General features: G+C 37.0%; 1 protein-coding gene across 1 annotated transcript; it reads left to right on the plus strand.

Moving 5' to 3' along the window:
• Positions 1 to 2,432: 2,432 nt before the first annotated feature.
• LOC127446691 (uncharacterized) lies at positions 2,433 to 10,440 on the plus strand. The gene is made up of 3 exons (XM_051707830.1): positions 2,433 to 2,891; positions 4,395 to 4,796; positions 9,966 to 10,440. Exons 1-3 carry the CDS (start codon positions 2,498 to 2,500, stop codon positions 10,247 to 10,249), a joined length of 1,080 nt encoding a protein of 359 aa, XP_051563790.1. The 5' UTR covers positions 2,433 to 2,497; the 3' UTR covers positions 10,250 to 10,440.
• Positions 10,441 to 21,610: the final 11,170 nt, after the last annotated feature.

Here is a 21,610-nt window from a genome sequence, read left to right on the forward strand (position 1 = left end):
CTTTCATTTTTTTTTTTTCCATTGGGGAATTTATTTTTAATAACTTTTTAATGATAAACCTTTAAAGACAGTCCCACTGTGAGCTCTGAAGTTGTTAATAGATAGTATGTCAGTTGAAGATATTTACAGTTGTTTTTTTTTTCTCCCCTTTTCTCCCCAATTTGGAATGCCCAATGTGCTCTAAGTCCTCATGGAGGTGTAGTGACTTGCCTCAATCCGGGTGGCAGAGGACAAATCTCAGTTGCCTCCACATCTGAGACCATCAATCCACACATCTTATCACGTGGCTTGTTGAGCACATTACCATGGAGACATAGCACGTGTGGAGGCTTCACGCTATTCTCCGCAGCATCCACGCACATCTCAACTCGTGCCCCACCAAGAGCGAACCACATTATAGCGACCACAAGGAGGTTAGCCCATGTGACTCTACCCTTCCTAGCAACCGGGCCAATTTGGTTACTTAGGAAGGCTGGATTTGAACTCACGACTCCAGGGGTGGTAGTCAGCATCTTTACTCGCTGAGCTACCCAGGCCCTACACTTCATTTTTAAAAATAACTTTTAAAAGTGGAATTTGTGGTGAATAACTACACTATCCATGATCCTGAGGGAGACAAAACAATCAAGTCAGACTCTCAAACTACTTATATATTTTTATATATGCTATATATTTGCTATAAACAAACTTATAATCAATATCAGTTTTATATTTACCCATCATTTGTTATTAAATTACGTAATTTTTTTGAGGTGAGAACAGACCAAATGTAACTCTTTTTTACTATAAATATTGACATCTGCAGTAGGCCCGATCATGATTTCGAGGTCGATTACACTCTGCACATGTATCAAGCGCTAGGAAGTGTAATCGAGCTTAAAATCATGATCGCCAAGGAGAGTGCAGATGTCAAGATTTATAGTAAAAAAGAAGTTACATTTTGGTCTGTTCTCACCCAAATCCAATCAGATCCCTTTAGAAGACATAGATTAAACCACTGAAGCCTTATGGATTACCTTTGTGCTGCCTTTAATTTCTTTTTGGAGCTTGAAAGTTTGGTCCCCATTCATTTGCATTGTGAGGATATAGTCACATCATATCTCCATCAAAATATCTTTGTTTGTGTTACGTGGGAGAAAGAAAGTCATACGAGTTTGAGACGGCATAAGCAATGCCGGTCCTACCTCATTTGGCACCCTAGGCGAGTCCCTCCAGTCGCTGCGCACAGGGCGCATATTGTTCGACACAGATTGGACACATACTTATTGGCTCGGTAGATCACTGCCCCCAAAGCGATGCCGCCCTAGGCGCTCGCCTATGTCGCCTAATGGGTTGACCGATTCTGGGCATAAGGGTGAGTAATGATGAGAGAATTACCATTTTTGGGTGAACTATCCCTTAAAGGCTGTTAACTCTGCAGTATATAAATACCGTTCAATTGTTAATCTTAGGCTCATTTTGATTTTAAAATACCAAAGTCCCTTTAAAGGCACATCGGTCAACTTGGCTGCCATCTTGGGAATGCTCCCGGGCAGCTATTTTCTAAGCGGCATGATAGCACAGCACCTATCTACTTGAATGGGGAAAGACAGAAATCTCCAAAGCGGTTGGTCAAGATAACGATCAAATAAAATATTTCAAACCATCAAGTCGGAAAACAATGGTATCATAAATTGTGCTTCTTTTGCTCACATTATGATAAAAATGCAATTTTTCAGGCTGGTTCAGCTAATGCGCATCCGTGTTCCCGAGTTGAATGAAAGGCGATGTCTGTAGGTGTGACCAGTGGTTGAATCCATATCTTCAGAAGCGATATGATAGGTGTGGGTGAGAGACAGATCAATATTTAAGTCCTTTTTTTGTACTATAAATTTTCCTCCCTGCCCAGTAGGTGGCGATACGCACAAAGAATGTGAATCACCAAAAATAAAAGAATGTGAATGTGAAAGTGGAAATTTATAGTAAAAAAGAACCTAAATGTTGATCTGTTTCTCACCCACACCTATCATATCACTTCTGAAGATATAGATTTAACCAATGCAGTCGTGTGGATTACTTTTATGCTGCCTTTATGTACTTTTTTGGAGCTTAACATTTTTTGTACATCTTCGTTTGTGTTCAGCATCTGGGAATTTTCATTTTTGGGTGAACTATCCCTTTAATTACATATTATTTCTGTCAACATTTCAAAAGAAAAGAAAAAAGAATATCAGCTAAAGGAATAGTTCACCCCAAAATGATCATTCTCTCATCATTTAGCTTCAACTTTAGGAAGTATAATTTTTGGGTGAACTTGTACAGTCTTGTACATTTGTCGTTTTTTACCTAATACATTTTGTGATTCACTTCTGAGCTGCTTGTGAAAAAATTTTGGATGTGAAAAAAAAAAAAAAAAAAAAAAAAGATTGGGAAAGTACTTCCGGAAGTCGGCACCAGGAAGCGTTTTCAAAACAAGGGTCTGGTCTGCAGTAAAGAGTGCTTTTATTGACAATATAACATGTCTGAAAGCAAAAGCCCGCAGCAGTGGTCTACAAACGAAACAAGAGTTCTGCTCACGATATGGTCTTCCACGGAGATCCAGGAAAAATTAAAGCGCTCGAAAAGGAGGAAAAGAGTGTACGATGAAATAAGTCAAGAGATGTTGAATGCTGGGTTCATTCGTTCGAACGAGCAAATCGTAAATAAACTAAAAAAGCTTAGGAAGGACTACAGGGACAAGAAGACGAAAATAAATAAAAAGAGGAGGAAGAAAGACTCGAACTACGATGTTATATTAGAGTCTGTTCTGGCACAGCAATCAGCGACTGAAGTGACAGAAGCGTTAAATTCAGCGACGGTGGCCGCACTGGAGACAAACGCGGAATCGCCGGTGTTCTCTGCAAATGATCTCGGTATGTTATTCACCTTTGTCTAACATACATTTTTAACGTTATTTGTATATATTGTTAAGCTGTGTACGGACATTTAGGCTAGGGCTGCGCATTTAGAAATATTCCGGGTTCAATACAAAGTTAAGCTCAATCAACAGCATTTGTGGCATAATGTTGATTACCACAAAACATTTATTTAGTTTAAAAAAAAAAAAAAAAAAGTTTTTTAAATTTTTTATTTTATTTTTTATGTTGATTACTACAAAACATTTATTTAGTTTACATTTTTTTTTTTTTTTTTTTAAAAGAACAAAGAAAAAAAAAGAGGTTACAGTGAGGCACTTACAATGGAAGTGAATGGGGCCAATGTTTGGATGGTGTGAAAGCAGAAATGTGAATCTTTTAATTTTATTAAAGCAATTATATTAATTCTTATGTTAGAACGTGTGTATTATTTCAGCTGTAAAGTTGTTTAAATCGTCGTTTGTACGATCTTTTTAGTATTTAGGGCGTTACGTTGTCATGGCAACTACTAAGTTGTAAAATGTTATATAACTTTCACAGAAAAGGTTGGAAAGCGATTTGATATCACAAAATTTATGTTAACACTCGTATTGTTTACGTCTTGTGGCTATACTTTTGAAACAGTGCGTATTTTAACGTTTATGGATTGGCCCCCATTCACTTCCATTTTGAGTGAAAAGGTCGAAAGTCGACAAGTCGAAATACATTTTTCTGTTGTTTTTAGAACCTGTACCACTTGAAAATCACATTAATTTTAATATTAATTTGTTGTTTTATTAATATGAATTAACTGAGTATAATTTTATTATATAATAGCACTATATTTCTGTCGTAATTTCATAACGTTAAGGTAACTTTAATGTGGCACTTGATTTAAAGTCTTTATTTTTATATAAAACTGAAGGAAGACCAGTTTCAGTGAGTATTTGACAATAGCTTTAAAATATATCCTTCAATCTGTCATTTATATATATTATGTGTTATGTCAAGTATAAAAAGAGACGTATCTTCTCTCCTTTCTTTGCTTTCGTCATTCTCTTTGTACAGTGAGCAGAAATATATTTATTACATAAATGTTAAAATAGTAAGCCTTGCCAGTGTTCCCACAGTCGTCAGGGAATTTAAAATTGTGTTTTTCAGGCCTGGAAAAGTAATGGAAATTAATATAATCCCAAAAGTCATGGAAAATGTATATAGTGAATAATATACATGTATCTAGTTTTTCTCTGCTCTAAAATATATTTAATGAGCTAAATATTGCTCTTGTATAGAGTAAAACTTGCTCACAAGCCATAGCAAAATCCATTTTCTCATTGAATCCTGCTTTTAAGTCCGTGAGGGAATTAGTCGAAAACCGGTTCAAAAGCCGGTCTAAATGATTAATTGGCAAAACAGTCTGAATCAAAATTATATCTAAGCAGCACCAATAAGAAATGTTAAATGTGTTATCATAGGCAACAGCAACTATTGTACAAGGTTTGTAACAAAGTTTCTTTGTAGGAAGCAAAACATCTGAAAACAAAACTGTACAGCAGTGGTCTTTGGAGGAAACCAGCGTGCTGCTCGGGATATGGTCTTCTTCGGATATCCAGGAGAAATTAGAGACCTTGACAAGAAAGAAAAAAGTGTATGACGAGATATGCCAAGAAATGGCAAATGCCGGTTTCAGTCGTACAACTGAGCAAGTCATAAACAAGCTTAAAAAACTAAAGAAGGAGTTCAGGGACCAGAAGAAGGACCTACGTAAATGTGTCAATGAACGGATCGATAAAACCGTGAACTACAACAGTATGGAGGTGATGGAACGCCTACAAGCGAGTGAACTGACCGGGGCATTTAATTCAGCAACGGCCATGCTGGAGACCAAGGTTAAATCGCTGATGCCCCCTGTATCTAATTTTGGTATGTTTTCACTGTTCTTTGACTTTGTTTTTAGCTTTCCTACACAGTTTTCATACATTATTTATGTACTGTGTTATGCTGTGTAAAGACAGATTAGGCTAGCTACTAGGGCTTGGCGATATGACGATGTAAATCATGGCAACGTTATAATGTGTCAGTTGATAGAGATTTTGCTATATCTTGTATATCGTAATATGTAAATATCCATGTGAGCAGCGTGGGCGTATCTTTCAGTGGGCAGGGCTTCACATGAGAATGAGAGAACTGAAGAGACATGGACAGGGTTTTTTTGACATTGAAAATTTTAATGAAATCCAGCAAATTTAATGACATTCATACCCCAAAATTAAGCGTTTTTAAACTTAACATCATCACCCTTAATACAATTCTGTTCGAATGGTGTTAGATATTAGGAAAGAAACTGGCCATGTTTGCCTTCAGATATTTATATATTCTTTATAGAGATGAATTTATTAATTAAGAGCATATAAGTGATTATTTTTGTTGGATATTCTATTAATTTCATTGTTGGATTGCTTTATGAAGATGTTGAGTTTCTTAAGGAAAGTTTATTATAATAGCCTAATAATATGTTTGTTTGTTTTTTTTTACTATGTTTGTCAAGATGCAAATAAAGGGAAAATTATAAAAGAGGAACTAGTTTTCACTGATAAGTGTATTTAATTTACTGGCTGGATTATCAAAAAATAAACATTACAATATAGTTATTTAATATGCACTCACTGAGAACTTTATTAGGTACACCTGTACACCTACTTATTCATGTGATTATCTAATCAGCCAATCGTGTGCAGTGGTGGAAACTCAATTGAGTACAAGTAGAAGTACTAAGAAATATTATGACTCAAGTAAGAGTACATAAGTCGTATGCCGAAAAACTACTCAAGTAATTATGCTTAGAGGTCGACCGATTTTACCGATACCGATAACTAAGTTGGGCGGTACCTGCTGATTACCGATAAATAAACCAAATTAAAATTGATACTGAATGAAAAAATAACACTCAAATTAAAATAGTGCTGAACTTTATTACATAAATAAACAGTACTGACTGAACCATGAAAATGTATTGTACTTTTTTAAATGAAATGAATATCAATATATATGAACTAATATTTGAATTTTAAAGCCAGCTGATTTTTAAATTGACGTTGTTTCCTTATTCCACAAGAGCATGCAATAAATACATAAACCATTCAGCACCGGTATATTATTGCATAGAGCATTCCTATCCTAGGTGTTAAAAAAAAGCATTTCATTTTCAACTAATGTACATAAAATAAATAAAAAGTTTTAGTCTGTCCATATTCTCAAAAGTTAAGTCAAAAGTAAAATGAGGGGGGCAAACGCTTCAATAGACAGGTCACATGGTGTTGCACTTGCACTGATCCCACAGTATACTACACCAGACTCAAGCTATAATAACAGCGAAATACCACATTGTATTTTTTTCATTACAGTTATATGTAGGGTATCAATATTAATATATAGCAGTGGTATTCGGCTGAACTCAGTGGAGAAGTGGCTCTGACTATGAGCCCAGGCCAGGGGCTGTTCAAACAGATGGATTACAATAGAATGGAACAGAATGCGAGAATCTCGAGACACATTTCCAAGTTGAACATCTTTCCTGACAAAGCATTTAAAAAACTCATTGCTTAATCCGAAAAACGCTTATAAGAGAGCAAGACGCAATGGCCAAAGACCTCCACCAACTGTAAGGGGCTGTTCACACCATCCATTTGTTTTTCTATGTAAAAGTGCACTAGACAGATGTCTTTGTTTTTCTTTGTTTTTGTTTATTCAGCGTCTTGTGCAGGAGTGTTTTTTTTTAGATGCTGTGTCTAATTTAAAATAACTTTAAAAAGCATCTTGAGACACCTGCTTTCTGTTAAACTGTATTTGTTGCGCTGTGTCAAGCCTTTTTTAGCACAAGAATGTGATCAATCTGAAGTTATCATACTACAGTGATGATAACAAAAATGTAATTGAAATCAAATGTGTTTCTGATTTGTTTATATGGTTCTTTCGGCTGCATGAAGATATTAATTTGCTTTCTCACGTCACTAGCTTTAAATATGCATCTTAGCTGGCTAATGAATGCATAAATGTGACCAGCCGGATATAAACTAATGCAAATAGATGGTAATAGATGGTAACAATCGTGACATTTAAACATTTGTGTAGGACTTGCATGTATTTTTGTCACATTGTTCTAACCGCTTGAGGTTAGCTTTAATGTTAGCGTCCTCTCAGCCTTGTCGGCAAACATGCTGCTGTTCTCTACTAATGCAGCATCTAGTCAACAAATTAATTACTTTATAATGATATGACAACGTGTACTGTATACATACCTTTTCGTTGTTGGTGTTTTAAATCCGCAACTGAAGTGTTTAGCTCCATGCAGAGTGTAGTCTCACGTGTCAAAACAAACACCACAAGGCATCAGTGAAGTGATAGTTTTTATTTCGCCTCTAGAGGCCGCTCTCATACTGTATAATGACTGCGGACCCTTCCCAGCCGCACCAGCACGGGACGCCACGGGGAAAACTATCGGTGTGATTTTTGCCGATAACCAATAGTTCCAGAAATCTGTTATCGGTGCCGATTAATCAGCAAAACCGATATATCGGTCGACCTGTAATTACGTTACAAGTTACTTTATGAAAATTATATTTTATATAGGATATACGCTTCCATTTTTAGAACACAAAGACATTTTTGTTCTTGAAAGAAACTTATGCTTTCTTTCACCAAGGATGCATTAAACTGATCAAAAATACTGTCAAAATCATTAATTGCCAATATTATTACGGATTGAAATAATTGTTTTAAGTGGTATTTATTACATTTTTTCTTTACCCGTGATGGCAAACATATACTGTCACCTATTCCTTACAAAAGCATTCTAAAGTACTAATTTGGAACTAAAGAAAATGTTCTTATTATTAGAACAATTGAAAATGGTTGCGCTACCATGCGGAAATCACAGTACAGTGGGGTTTTTCCCCATTTGCTGAGATAATGAGTTCTTACAAGTTGCTTTACACTTGCAAGTCAAATTTTGGTTTTAAAAATAGGCAAAAAGAAACCCATTTCTCCTGAAGTTCTATTTTCTCCTAATGTCTATTGTTTTAGAGAGATGAAGATTATTCCATGCATTACTGTTTTGAAAAAAGAATCTCTAACCAGGATATAGAGGGAAGTGGATGGACAGATGCACAACAAAAAGACAAGTAAATCACAGTTTCTAGTTTGAGAAACAGATTCCTCAAAGGTCCTAAACTAGAAGATTCTAAATGCCAAAGACCTGCATTGCTGCAAGAAGATTCTTGGACAAACAGAACATTTTAAGAATACAACATTTATTTAAATAGAAATAGCCATTTTGCTAAATTCTAAATGTCTCTAAATCATCTCTAAACTACATAATGTGCATTGTGACTGAAACACTAAATACTAATAGTATTTTGGCTATTAAGTTAACATACTGTACAAAAACTAATATAATGCAATATCATAGAGGAAATTTATCCTCAAAATTGCAGCAATTATCCAGATATGGAATGAGATTATCAAGCAAACTGTTATCAACTCCTACATAACAACTGAATAAAATAAGGCAAAAATAAACATTTCACACAGTGTTTAGTGAGAGATATGATTGATTCAAACACTAAAAGTGGCTGTTCTTTAACATAGAGATATTATTATTAAGTACGTAGTAGCATTTGGTTACATAATGTTTTGTGATTTCTCATACCTTCTTTATATAACACCCATCCCTTGTGCACTTTTGGCCTCTAGCGGATGAGGCTTTTCAGACAGATAAACAGCAGCACATAGCAGAGAAGTACAGTACAGCACCATGGGCGAGAGTGTTACCCACTAGGACAGTTTATTTTGAACAAGAGGGGCGAATGGTTACGGAATTTAATGTGGAGTACAATACCGAACTGATGCGGATTGATAGAAGCGGAGAGTGATGGTGCGAGGAACCGGACGGCGGAAAAAAATAATGTTCAGTGAAAAGTCAAAAGAAGATGGCAATGTATGTAATTGTAACTATATCAGATATTATTAATAAAACATGGGAACCCATTGCGTGGGCTTTTTTTGCCCCCATATTTTAAATTTCTGGGATATTTTTGTCAATTTCGGTGGAATTTTTGCTCTGAGTCCCCGTTAATTTCCGACACTATTGGCATTGTATCTTTCTAAGATATTTAAAAAGTTTGTTTTAGACATATAATAGCAAGTAAACAAGATATCCCCACATATATGCCAAACTACATTGTGTTAATGTTTGACACAGTTAAAACATTGCCTACCTTAAAAACAAGTGAAGTTTGATCAGTGGTTAAACGTGTTCAGATGGTTCCCTCGTACCTGAATGAATGGCTCCTTTCCTGAATAAAATGAAATATGCAGAAAATCACAGTATTACATTTCTTGTATAGTGACAGGGCAGAAAGTCTTGGAGATGCTAGAGAAGAGAGGACACCGGCGGCAGTTTATGAGAGCTGCTGTGCCCTGCAGGCTTCCATCGTGCCGTGTACAGCGCGTTTTAGTTTATAAACAGATTTAGCGCTTATAACTTTCTTCTTCCCAAAAATTCTGAAATATTATGTCTTTTTTTTGTACTTTCATAATTGTGGTGAAAAATAATTGTAGGGAAGTTGAATATTTCTCAAGTTAAAGTACTATTATTTATTTATACTTAAATACTTTACTCAAGTACTGTAACTAAAGTAGTTGTAATTTGTTACTTTCCACCTCTGATCGTGTGGCAGCAGTGTAATGTATGAAATCATGCAGATACGGGTCAGGAGCTTCAGTTAATCGTCACATCAACCATCAGAATGAGGGGAAAAATGGGATCTCAGTGATTTAGACTGTGGCATGATTGTTTGTGCCAGATGGTCTGGTTTGAGTATTTCTGTAACTGTTGATCTCCTGGGATTTTTATGCATAACAGTCTCTAGAGTTTACTCAGAATGGTACCAAAAGTTTATTTGAAGTTTGTTAGGTTTTAAAATGGTAGATGGTGTCCAATTATTTTTAAGCCTTCTGTACATATGTTTAGCAAGTAAATGCATTGTATTTATTTTTTCAAGTAATCTACTGCTATTATTATTTTGCATACAGACAGTTTAGTGGAAATCGATGAGGTGCTGGAGCAAGCTGAATCGTCCTTCAGCACTTCTCAATCCCAACCAAGAAGGTGTCCACAACGGATCAGAATAAGGAAGAAAGATTCAAACAAGGAGCTGCTGGAATTCTTACAGACTTCTGATGAACGGTTTATGGAACATGCCAGAGAACTTAATGCTGCCATTCTTAAGAAAATGGATGAAGCTACAAATTCTATGCTAGGACTATTGGGACGCATGGTTGCAGTAATGGAGGGACAAGAGGCAAACAAGCAGTGAACAAAGGACTTCCTTTACACACTTGATTCTCATTTGCACACTTCTTGCTTAAAATATCTAAATTTCAACCCTATTTAGGCTACTTTAAAAAAAAAAAAAAAAAAAAAAGAACTCATTCCTGTTTTCATTGTAAAAAAAAATGATCTGTGCACTTTATTACGATCTTTTATCAAAATATAATAAACTTGTTATGGCTCTGAAATTACTTTCCTTTTTGGCTGATGTCACCAAGCGCATGTATTTTTCAACCCATTCCCTTCCAACCACCTTTCATAATGAGATCAAGCCCAGCTATCTACAACCACCACATGAAACTAAAGTAGCAAACACAGACTTGATGTATTTTTGGCTGTTGCCCTCCCCAAACCCCGTTTCTTGTCTCCAAAGTACCGTGTTTGCAGGCTCGCTGGCTTGAATATTTGCATTTTTAAGATGAAGGAATAGCTAAGAGGTTGTAATTGTGTTTTAGGTATTTCCCTCCTTAAATTTCAAGCAAACTAAATGGGGTTTGCAAGCTCTGTCCTTGTCAAGAACAGCTGTCCCATCAGTGTACATTGTTGGTTCGTCACCAAGTTTGAAGGTAAGTGAAACTGAAGTATAGGTGTTTACAGAACAATAATGGGTGTTTCCCAGTCTGTGGCCATTTTCAAACCTGGATGTGTGTTTTTCAACTATCCAAAGAAAGTAGGGAATCTCAGTGTAGTAATCGATGGGTGTTTTCAAATCAGGATTGGCGTTTTTCAACTATCCAAGGATAGTAAGGAATCTTAATGTTGTAATCAGTGGATGTTTCCAAACCAGGATGGGCATTTTTCAACTATCTAAGAAAAGTATGAAATCTCAATGAATTAATCAGTGGGCGTTTCCAAACCAGGATGGGTGTTTCTGAACTATCCATTGAAAATATGGAATCTCAATTTAGTAGACAAATCGTGTAAAGCAGCCCACTGATTGGGAAACTTCCATTTTTGTTCTAAAGAGATTAGAGCCTGACCGATATGGGATTTTTGAGACCAATACCGATTTTAGAAGGGGAAAATTCACAGATTACCGATATGGTGGCCGATATAGTTAATTTTTGATCTGGAATGAAAACAGACCTTTTTTATGTGGATTGTGCACTGATATGACAATGCAAAGGTACTCAGAAAGCTGCTTTCTTAAATATTTGTATCAAATAATATTTGACATTATTATTATACATTGTCAACCAATTCTAGAAATGAACACTGAGAAAATAAAGAATAAATAAAAATACAATAATTAGCTAAATAAAATCAATACTGTATGTTTAGTATCAGGCAATGGCTGACCATTTAAATAATGAATAAATTAAAATTATAGCTAAATAAAAATCAATTCTGTATGTCTAGTATCAGTCAATCGCTGACCATTTAAATAAAGAATAAATTACAGTTATAGCTAAATAAAAATCTGTTCTGTATGTTTAGCATCAGTCAATGGCTCACCATTTAAATAAATAAATAATTAAAATTATAGTTAAACATCAGTACTGTATTTTTAGTATCAGTCAATGGCTGACCATTTAATTAAAGAATAAATTCAAATAAAATAAATTGCTATATAAACATCAGTACTGTATGTTTAGTATTAGTCAATTGCTGACCATTTAAATAAAGGATAAATAAAAATAAAATAAATAGCCAAATAAATATCAGTAGCACTGTTTAGTATCAGTCAAATGCTGACTATTTTAATACTGCCAGTCAGTTAGGGCCAGGTTGTAAAACAAGAAGCATTTACACCTGCCGAGTCAAGAGATAAATAGCGGCAGCGGTGTTTCACCTTATTCTGCTATACAAGTTCAGGGGAACTTTCAACGGTGGAAAACCAGACTGTTAATATTACATTTTGTAAATGCAACGACTGGAATTGTTCGGTTGAAGGGGGTACCAAACTGTGAATCCTGAACAAAACAGTTTGGTGAATACAGGTTTACACATTAGCTTCCACTCAGCTGACAAGCAATGAAAGTAGCTATGTGGTTAGCTAGTTAGCTATACACTCGTTGTCACGGAGAGTAAAATATGGACGTTGTTTATTTACTTTCCAGCATTGCGTCTCACCAACTAGGTAACAACGTAGCGTGAAATCAACACTCAACACACTCAACAGACACAATCCACCACCGGACCGTTGTCTGCTGAGCTGCAAAAAGATGCTCTGATGTTTACCTTTCAATCTGCTACATTACTGACTGCACTGACAACTATAGCTGGTTAACACAGCAAACAGACTTGATAAACAGGAGTGACATGGTTGTCAGGGACAGGGTTAACATTATATTAGTTATATTGAAAAGGGAAAATGATGGGGTCATTTTTTATTGACTTTCCAGTATGTATTTCATAAACTAGTTAGCAGATTACCGTGAAGACACCGCTTAACTCCGCACCGCTTAACTCCGCACTTTCTGCAGAGAGCCACTGTCATCTCAGCTCTGTAAACATAACTACGTTATGACACCAATTCTAAATCACCCCAAGCATTGTTTTCTGCATTATATGTTCTGAAAAAAAACGTTTTCATATCTGCGCATATCGGAGAACATACACCGATACCGATATATCTGTGAAATGCTAATATCGGTCGGGCACTAAAAGAGACACCAGTCTCATGAAACTAGCTTGTAAGGTTATCAGAAGTATAAGAAAATATGGGGGATATTGCCTTCTCTACATAAAAGCGGCACCAACATACTGTAATGTGGACAATCGAACCATGCATAAATTGTAACTTTTTGGGAGTAAAATGGGTTGCAAAAAAAAAAGAAATTGTTCACTTATGCATCTTGTTTGACATTGTCCCCCTCTTTGTACTTGTTCTAATTTAGACTGTTTGCAGTATATTTGCAACTTTTAGTACATTTACCATTGTGATTCATTTTTGTAATGTTTCTTTTTATTTAAACCTTTCAAATATAGACATTTCCAAGATACAAAAAAATTTAAATATTATGAAAAGTGAATATTATGAAAGTATTACATACTTTCAGGGAATTGCATGTTGTGATTAGGTTACAACTTATTGTTCTTTGTTCAAAAAGAATGGGAAAATAATTATTTTCCAGATACAGTTACCAAAATTCATGAGGATTCAGCTTGCCTGAAATTTGAAGGACTTTCCCAAGAATCCATATGTTTTAGTTTATTTATTAAGCTTGCTGTACATTTTTAATTATTTGAATGTTCTGTCAGGAAGTTAAAGTAATAGTTCACCCAAAAATGAAAATGGTCGTAATGTACTCACCTTCATGTCTTTCCAAACCCGTATGACTTTTTCTTAACCGGAACACAAAAGGAGAACGAAAACGAATATCGCTGGCCATCTTTTTAATACACTGACAGCTGATAGTGCCTCACTTTAAAGCATAAATAAAGACCCCAAAACCAGGAGAAGCATTGACTACTATTATGATAATTTTGGCTAATTTTTTAGCTTTAATGTGTCCCTATCAACTGCCATTGTATTGAAAAGATGGCCCGAGATATTCATTAAACATTTCCTCTTATGTTCTGCTAAGGTAAAGTCTTTGTAAATGGTACTGGTCCTCGAACAAAATCACTCTGTCTGTCTGTTAAAGTAGTCTAACAATGCAGCTCAAACATCAGCTCATTCTGGTTGTACATGCTCAGATAATGTCTGTCTAGGGATGCACCGATCCGATACCTGGATCGGTATCGGCTCCGATACTGAAGCTTTTAGACGGATCGGGTATCGGTGACAACAAGCCCGATCCAAATCCGATACTGTGCGTTAGTTACAATTTAAATCATTGGTATTTAGAATACAGTTACATTCAAAAAGTATTTTGATTACTGAAGAGATTACTTTGTCATTTGTTTCATTTAATATGTAGTCCTTTCAGATGGAAACATTTATCCATATAAATGATGCGATCCAAAATGCATTTGAACAGCGGTGAAACACTTTCTTATGATGTGTTACATTCATACGAGCAGTCAGAGAAGTAAGTTTGTAGTAAGTTTGGAGCAGAAGAAATAGAAATAAACCTTGTGTAAATTGTCAGCTTTACGCTAAGCTAAAATGCTATTTCTAGCCATTTTACATGCACGTTACCAGGCACGATCATATTGTTTTATCAAGAAAATTCACGTTGGATCATAATTTCTTTTTTTTCTAGTAAGACCTTTGATATTAGGGCAAAAAATCGTATTCTTGATAATCATTTTTGTATTGTTTTCCTGTAAAAATATCAAAAAATCCTTAAAACAAGATCAGTTTGATTGATCTTGTTTTAGAAACAACACTGCATAAGATATTCAGGTTTTTCAGAGAATGTTTTTTTAACGTGTATTTTGTCTTACTGTACTGGCAGAGTTTTTATAGTCAAAACAAGTGTGTCCCACGGATGTCCCACAGATTCCTTGGGCAAAACACTAATGCATCTGTGGCACCAGGGCCCAGTGAAGGAAAAAAAAAAACAAGGTAGTGCTCACCAGGCAGGCTGGATAACAGGAGGTGAGTTGGGATCTGTCCAGATGAGGAATATTCATCAGAGAATGCGTCTGATGATGCAATAGCTTAATGCTCGTCAGAATCCTCAGAAGCTGAGAGCTGAACCGCTCAGACCAGTCAGGAGAAATGTGATTGAGCGAGGTCCAGCAGATAATGCAGTGGTGTTCAGCACATTATTTGGCATTACAGTGGACACCTCAGAGTTATCGTCCATCTTTGGATCAGTGTTTCCGTCCATCTTGGGATCACTGAATTTGGGCCTGTTTACTAGAAAAGTGGCGGAGAACCATGAGATAGGCATAGATTGGCTAACTGTTGCCAGCTGTATCTGCAGACCAACTTGACCTAGTGTTTAAAAAAAATATGTATAGAGTATATATTCATTATCTTTGAATGAGTGCATTTGTGACGCTTCTGTTCTACCCGCTTCGTACGGGACTCAAACTGACGTCTCCGGCGTGGGAGGCGGGTGCGCTAACAAGGAGGCTATAGACTACAGCATCTAGCGCACCTCTTGAGGTCAGGAGAGTAAGGTTTATACACATTGCATAGCTATCTATCAGCTGGCCACCGTTACAGTCTCCCCACTAAACCTCACTCCCGTTCGGGTCACGGCACCATTGTGACACTCCTGTTCTACCCGCTCCGTACGGGATTCGAACCGGTGTCTCTGGCATGGAAGGTGGTGGACAACAAGGAGGCTAAAGGCCACAGCCTCTAGCGTCAGTCGCTTGTGCACCTCTTGAGGTCAGGAGAGTGAGGTTTATTCACATTGCACAGCTATCTATCAGCTGGCCACCGTTACACATTCATGTAAGTGAACAGAACACACATGTTGTGTTTCTGTATTCTGCCTTCGGGAATGTGGAGAACTTCAACTTCAGTAAACTCTCTCCCAGCTGATTGAAACTCAACTTTGACTCCTGGTCTTTATTGTTCATACTGGTGTCTCTAATGGGTCAAGTTGCATTTGTCTTACCTTATTACCTTAATTACCTAAACAGAAGAACACAATGAATAACAGAAATAGCTGCAGTGTAGTTGTTTAGGCCTGATACGCTGAATCCTAGCATGGCTATAATCATTCAGGAAAAGCTGCTCAAAAGAGCAGACTACAAATACATATTACAAACACTGTTGCAAAAATGTGAACAATTGCAGTTAAGGCTTAACTTTAAGGAATAGTTCACCCAAAAATGAAAATTCTCTCATCTCTTACTCACCCTCATGCCAGCCCAGATGTGTATGACTTACTTTCTTCTACAGAACACAAATAAAGATTTTTAGAATAATATCTCCGATATGTGGATACGTCGGCATTTTAGTGCCACAAATTTGTTTTTTTTGTTTTTTGAGAATAAAGTCAAAATTACAAGAACAAAAAAAATATTTTGAGAATAAATCATGAGGAAAGTAACATCAAAGTGATGTGGTGGACAACAGCAAAGTGAAGCGTCTTGGGTCTACATCTTGAGTATTTAAATTGTCCTTTCTGCGCAAACACGCCTCCATTCTATGTAAATTAGGCTCATTGTATATTGCGCTTCATTCACAAAAATTGCCTGCCGCAATTTAGATCGCATACTTACCACAAAAAATTTATTAAATTAAAATTAAAGTGAATTTGATTTAAAAGAGATGTTTGTGAACATTTTCAACCCATCATGTCAGATGTAATTCATCAAACACTGATCAAATGATGGAGAAGAGTGTCATGCACACTTTTTCGGCATGTTTAAGAGATGATTAAGGTGTCTGGATCACAGTGGGCATGTACAGGCACTGTCAGGCAGGATGTGTCAAATACGGTGGTCTGCGGCATCCTCCACTGACAGCAGCCTTTGTGCTGTTGGCTGATCTGCATAATTCCTTTAGTGAATGGGGTGCTAAACCAGCGCAGAGAGCACATTTACAGGGCAAAATTCATTCTCAGTGATATAGTAATCCTTGGTCTTTTGGCGCATCAGCATGAAGATATTAGTATCTGAGTTATTATTAGTTATTATCAGTATCCTGACACTGCAACGGTTATATAGGAAATATAGGAGAGGGCTACAAGTGCATAGTGCCTAGAACTGTAACCAGATGATCTATTCATATTTACATAGGTCTATAGTTCAGTACTGATGTCCATTATTTTAATCCTGTTCTTTGTGCATCTGTTCAGGTCCCAGCCAAAGAAACAAAACGTTAGGCTCCGTGAGAGCCCCTTATTATAATGCATTCACGTTACATGCATTTCTTGCATCACTTTCATTAATCGCTCATGAAGTTGAGAACTAATACATTTTAAACCCCGTCTAACTAAAGCCCTCATTATTTCTGTTATTAAATTCTGTAATAGTTCATACATTTCGGCACCTTCACAAGGTTACAAACAACGTCCATGTTTGTCAGTATTTCCACATTATTTAAATTTTGAGAAGAAAAACTCCTGGGCATATTTGCCAAAGTTTCAGCATCTTTGGACCGGACAGCTCCCGTAACACTTAAGTTCTACTTTAATGAGCGATCTGCGTGCTGGTTTGGGAAACAGCCGTTACGCCATCTTAGAATAACCAGCGACGTTAGTTAAGATGATCGTAAATGCTTAAGTTGCAACGTTATTGGGAAACCCAGACATGGTCTGATTTTTTTTTGTTGGTTTGCTACCACATTCACTAAGAATGAATTGTGCCCGGTAAATGTGCTATTTATTACCGTATTTATCTCTTAAACATGCCGAAAAAGTGTCCTTGACTACACAGTGCATCTGGATATATGCCAGGCTGAACGCTCTTCTGCATCAGAATGATGATTTACTGCTAATAGGGTTAAAAATGTTCACAAACATCTCTTTTAAAAAATTATAAAATATTATTTTATTCTTGTAATTCTGACTATCCTGATAATGCTATGACATTAATCTCGTAATTTTGACTTTATTCAAAAAATATTGAAACTTTATTCTTCGAAATTTTGACTTTATTCTCGAAATCTTAGATTTTTTTTTACATGACCTACAGAGATATGTTTAAAAAAATCTTCATTTGTGTTCTGCTGAAGAAAGAAGGTCATACACATCCGGGATGGCATAAGAGTGAGTATATGATGATTTTTGATTGAACTATTCCTTTAATTGCTGAAATGTACTAATCTTTTCAAAATTAATACACTAGAGGTGTTTATGTTGAGATTTGAAGAGCTGGACTGACATTTTCAGTTCCACACGCATGTTGAGGAAACTCATGAATATTTTTTATTTTTGATCCCTTTTTCTCCCAATTTGGAATGCCCAATTCCCACTACTTAGTAGGTCCTCGTGGTGGCGCGGTTACTCACCTCAATCCGGATGGCGGAGGACAAGTCTCAGTTGCCTCCGTTTCTGAGACCGTCAATCCACGCATCTTATCACGTGGCTCATTGTGCATGACAACGTGGAGACTCTGCATGTGGAGGCTCATGCTACTCTCCGTGATCCACGCACAACTTACCACGTGCCCCATTGAGAGCGAGTACCACTAATCACGACCACAAGGAGGTTACCCCATGTGACTCTACCCTCCCTAGCAACCGGGCCGTTTAGGTTGCTTAGGAGACCTGGCTGGAGTCACTCAGCACACCCTGGATTCAAACACGGGACTCCAGGGGTGGTAGTCCACGTCTTTACTCGCTGAGCAACCCAGGCCCTCAATCTCATGAATATTTATGTATGCTCTGCCCAGTGAAACAAAAAATCTTGAAAACCAAAAATCTCTTAACACTGGATGCAGTCATGGGCAAAGGTGAGTCTTGCACACCCAATCAAAAATTAGGCAAACACAGTATTAAATAAAATACTTTATTTTTTCGATTTGTGCATTGATTTAAATCAATTTGAGAGCGGGCTGAGTGTTACAAACTTTGAGGGTGGGCTGTTTAGCACCCCAACCAATCGCAAAATAACCAGGTATTTGTTGTATTTATCTATATTTGTCATTGGTCGAAAGCAACGACTCAAGAGGCGGGTTCAATCTAGTGATGTCTGGTTCATGAACAAATCGTTCTTTTCAACCAGTTCTTTTCAGTGAACGAGTTGAAACAGTTCACCAAATCGGACTGAATCGTTTGAAACAGTTTGCGTCTAGAGTGAACACTGATCCACAAGTTATTCCATCATAACCTGTCTCTTGGACATGCCTGAAACTCAGAATCGAAATCAGCCGATAACCGGGAGTAATGGACCCTTTTCACAGACCTGTTATGACGTGTTTCTGCCTTATTTAACAATGTATATGTAGCAAACTTTTTTATATTTCCAATTTCCACATTGTACTTTGTACTATATTACCCTGGAATAAGTTTTAAAAAATCAGTTACCATAGCTGTGATGAGGTTTCTAACGAAGCTTCTGAGGGAGTGACGGAAAATTTGGCCTGTTTATCTTGTGTTATTGCTGTTATCCAGCGCTGTATATTTGTATCTTCTTTTGCAAAGCTGTGAACGCATAATTGTTGATTTTTTCTTTTGCTGCTGGAGCAAACGGGTAAGCAAAAATAAAATTTGCTGTGTTCCCCGATTCACCGGCATTTAAGTTTAGCCAATTATGACCTCTTCCGCTTCGCGGCATGTGGATGTGTGAAAAGGGTCCAAATGATCCTAGAACTGATGATATCTGCTTTTCCAAACTCTTCTTTGCAATGATAAGCTCCAACTAGTTCACAAATCAGACTGAACACACTGGTCGCAACAGTTCTCGAATCAACAGTACACTGAACTGAGAATTGCATCTTTCGGAAATGTCCGACATAATGAGAACTGATGAGCTGCTAATACTTAGTTAGGGTGACCACACGTCCTCTTTTTCAGACCATAAAAAAGCATCCGGCCGGGATGTCTAAATTTGTGAAAATGTCCGGGATTCGGCTTTAGTTGCATTATGATGTGCTTCTGGTCTAATACTTCATTGTGTGTGCACACATATTTGCATTGCTTTAACCTCTCTTTGTAAGTCCTGCCTTCTCGCACACCAATTGGTCGATTATAAGAGGCTTGCAGCAACTATTGGCCAAATTCCTTACTGTCAATCTCTCCGCGAACGTGCAAAGCACTGTTATGTTCGGCATCAAACAGTTGCTTGACAGTAGCAGCAAATGATAGCTGGGAGGAAACAATGCCCAAACGAAAGTGCAAATTTACAGAAGATTTGCACAAAAAATTCCCATGCTTTCATCCAGGTCGAGATCCATGGGTAGCAGAATGTATGACATATAAAGCTGGCACTTATGTGTCAGTTGCTAATAAAGGTGCAAGTGATTTAGCAGCACACATTAGCTCTGGGAAGCATAAAGGATCAGCAAAAGGTGAAAGTTCATCAGGTAATTTAATGGACTACTTTTTGCAACCAGGTAAAATTGTTATCACATTGCTTCATTTTCCATGGCCATTCAAAATAATAGTAATAGTAAATGAAGGTACAGTCATGGCATCAAATATTTTATTTTAGTACATGGACATTCAAAAGAAAGTTGGAAATTTGTATTTATATATATTCATGTTATGCTAATAGAGTGTCTTTTTCACTGTATTAAAGTTTGCATTCATAGTAACACTGTTTTGAACCCTATTATTCTAGTTTTCCTGAGCAACCACTGGGCGGCGCCATGATGATTCTAATTGCCTGTTTTCTATTTCTGGTCTCGAGACGCCAAGTAAAAACTGTCAAAACGAGCGATCCAGAGGAGCACAGCAACAACTGAAGTGTTACTCAACTTGTGCAGTTGTTGGCTGTCATAACAACTAAAAAATTATTAATGATATCAATGTAACTAGCCTCTGACCATCGCTTCATGTCATCTACACACTCAGGTGAGGCACTGTCTATAATAAAACGGTCATCTCGACTCTGTGAAGTATCGGCATGTTTTTTGGCAATTTTTGCAAACATAATACCTTAATCATTACAATATAAGCAGATGCGAGTGAAAACACTAGAGATCGGAAATTGAAAAGAGTCGAATCGTGGAACACTTCCACGTTCAAGAAAAAGGTGGATATGGCAGACGCACCGTCATATTACGGTCTATATAACCAGCTACTAATAAGGTATCTACGTATAGATATCTATGGTGTATTCCATGATGCAGGTTGATAGCATTACGTACTAGTGACGTCATTACGCGATGACGTAAAAGAACTGTAGAATCCTTTTTTTTAACTTCTTCATTAAAACAAACCGTCCGAAAGAATGTGTTTGCGGAAAAGAATTGGGCTTCCCATCACTACACTCTGCTACAGACGGAGATATTGTTATGCAATGCATAGGTTTTTGGTGCCAATAAAGAAGCCTGGTGGTGGTGCTTCTAGCATGTGGCAGCTGTTAATGTACCACAGGCTTCCTTCTTCCCCAGCACCCACTCATCAGATATCTTCCTCAGCTATCCAAAAAATCACGCTGCAGGTGTTAGCTAAAAACTGGACCTGATTTGTAATGTACCATCCCAGCCAAAATGAGCTAGCTATCCCAAACCTGCATTTGGGGGCATTCTCCAGGATGGGCCCTGATCATTTTGCCATCTGATTTAGTTTTGTGGGAGCAGGACACATTACTAGCTTATTATAAGAACTGCTGGTACATAAGAATAGCTGCTGGTACTGACGTCACGCTTGCATTATTGGTGGTATGACGTACTGACGCGTGTCGTGCCCGGTCCACTTCTAGCCCTGGTCAAAATCCCCATCTTGGCGAGGTATTAATGCAAAAAGAGTCAGTCTGTATAACGCACAGGAAAAAATAACAAGTTATATAACAAGTACAAGTAAATATAGTACTGTCTAATACTGTTTAATAACATTGATTAAACCACTGGAGTCTGATGGATTACTTTTATGCTGCCTTGATGT

The sequence above is a fragment of the Myxocyprinus asiaticus genome, chromosome 9 (genome assembly GCF_019703515.2).
Source record: "Myxocyprinus asiaticus isolate MX2 ecotype Aquarium Trade chromosome 9, UBuf_Myxa_2, whole genome shotgun sequence".
Lineage (NCBI taxonomy): Eukaryota > Metazoa > Chordata > Actinopteri > Cypriniformes > Catostomidae > Myxocyprinus > Myxocyprinus asiaticus.

Bases quoted from the DNA above. Each gene is read 5' to 3' on its own strand.
- LOC127446691 (XM_051707830.1), top strand. From the start codon at position 2,498: ATGTCTGAAAGCAAAAGCCCGCAGCAGTGGTCTACAAACGAAACAAGA. The intron at 2,892-4,394 runs GTATGTTATTCA...GTTTCTTTGTAG, and splicing joins GTTCTCTGCAAATGATCTCG to GAAGCAAAACATCTGAAAAC. The intron at 4,797-9,965 runs GTATGTTTTCAC...TTTTGCATACAG, and splicing joins GCCCCCTGTATCTAATTTTG to ACAGTTTAGTGGAAATCGAT.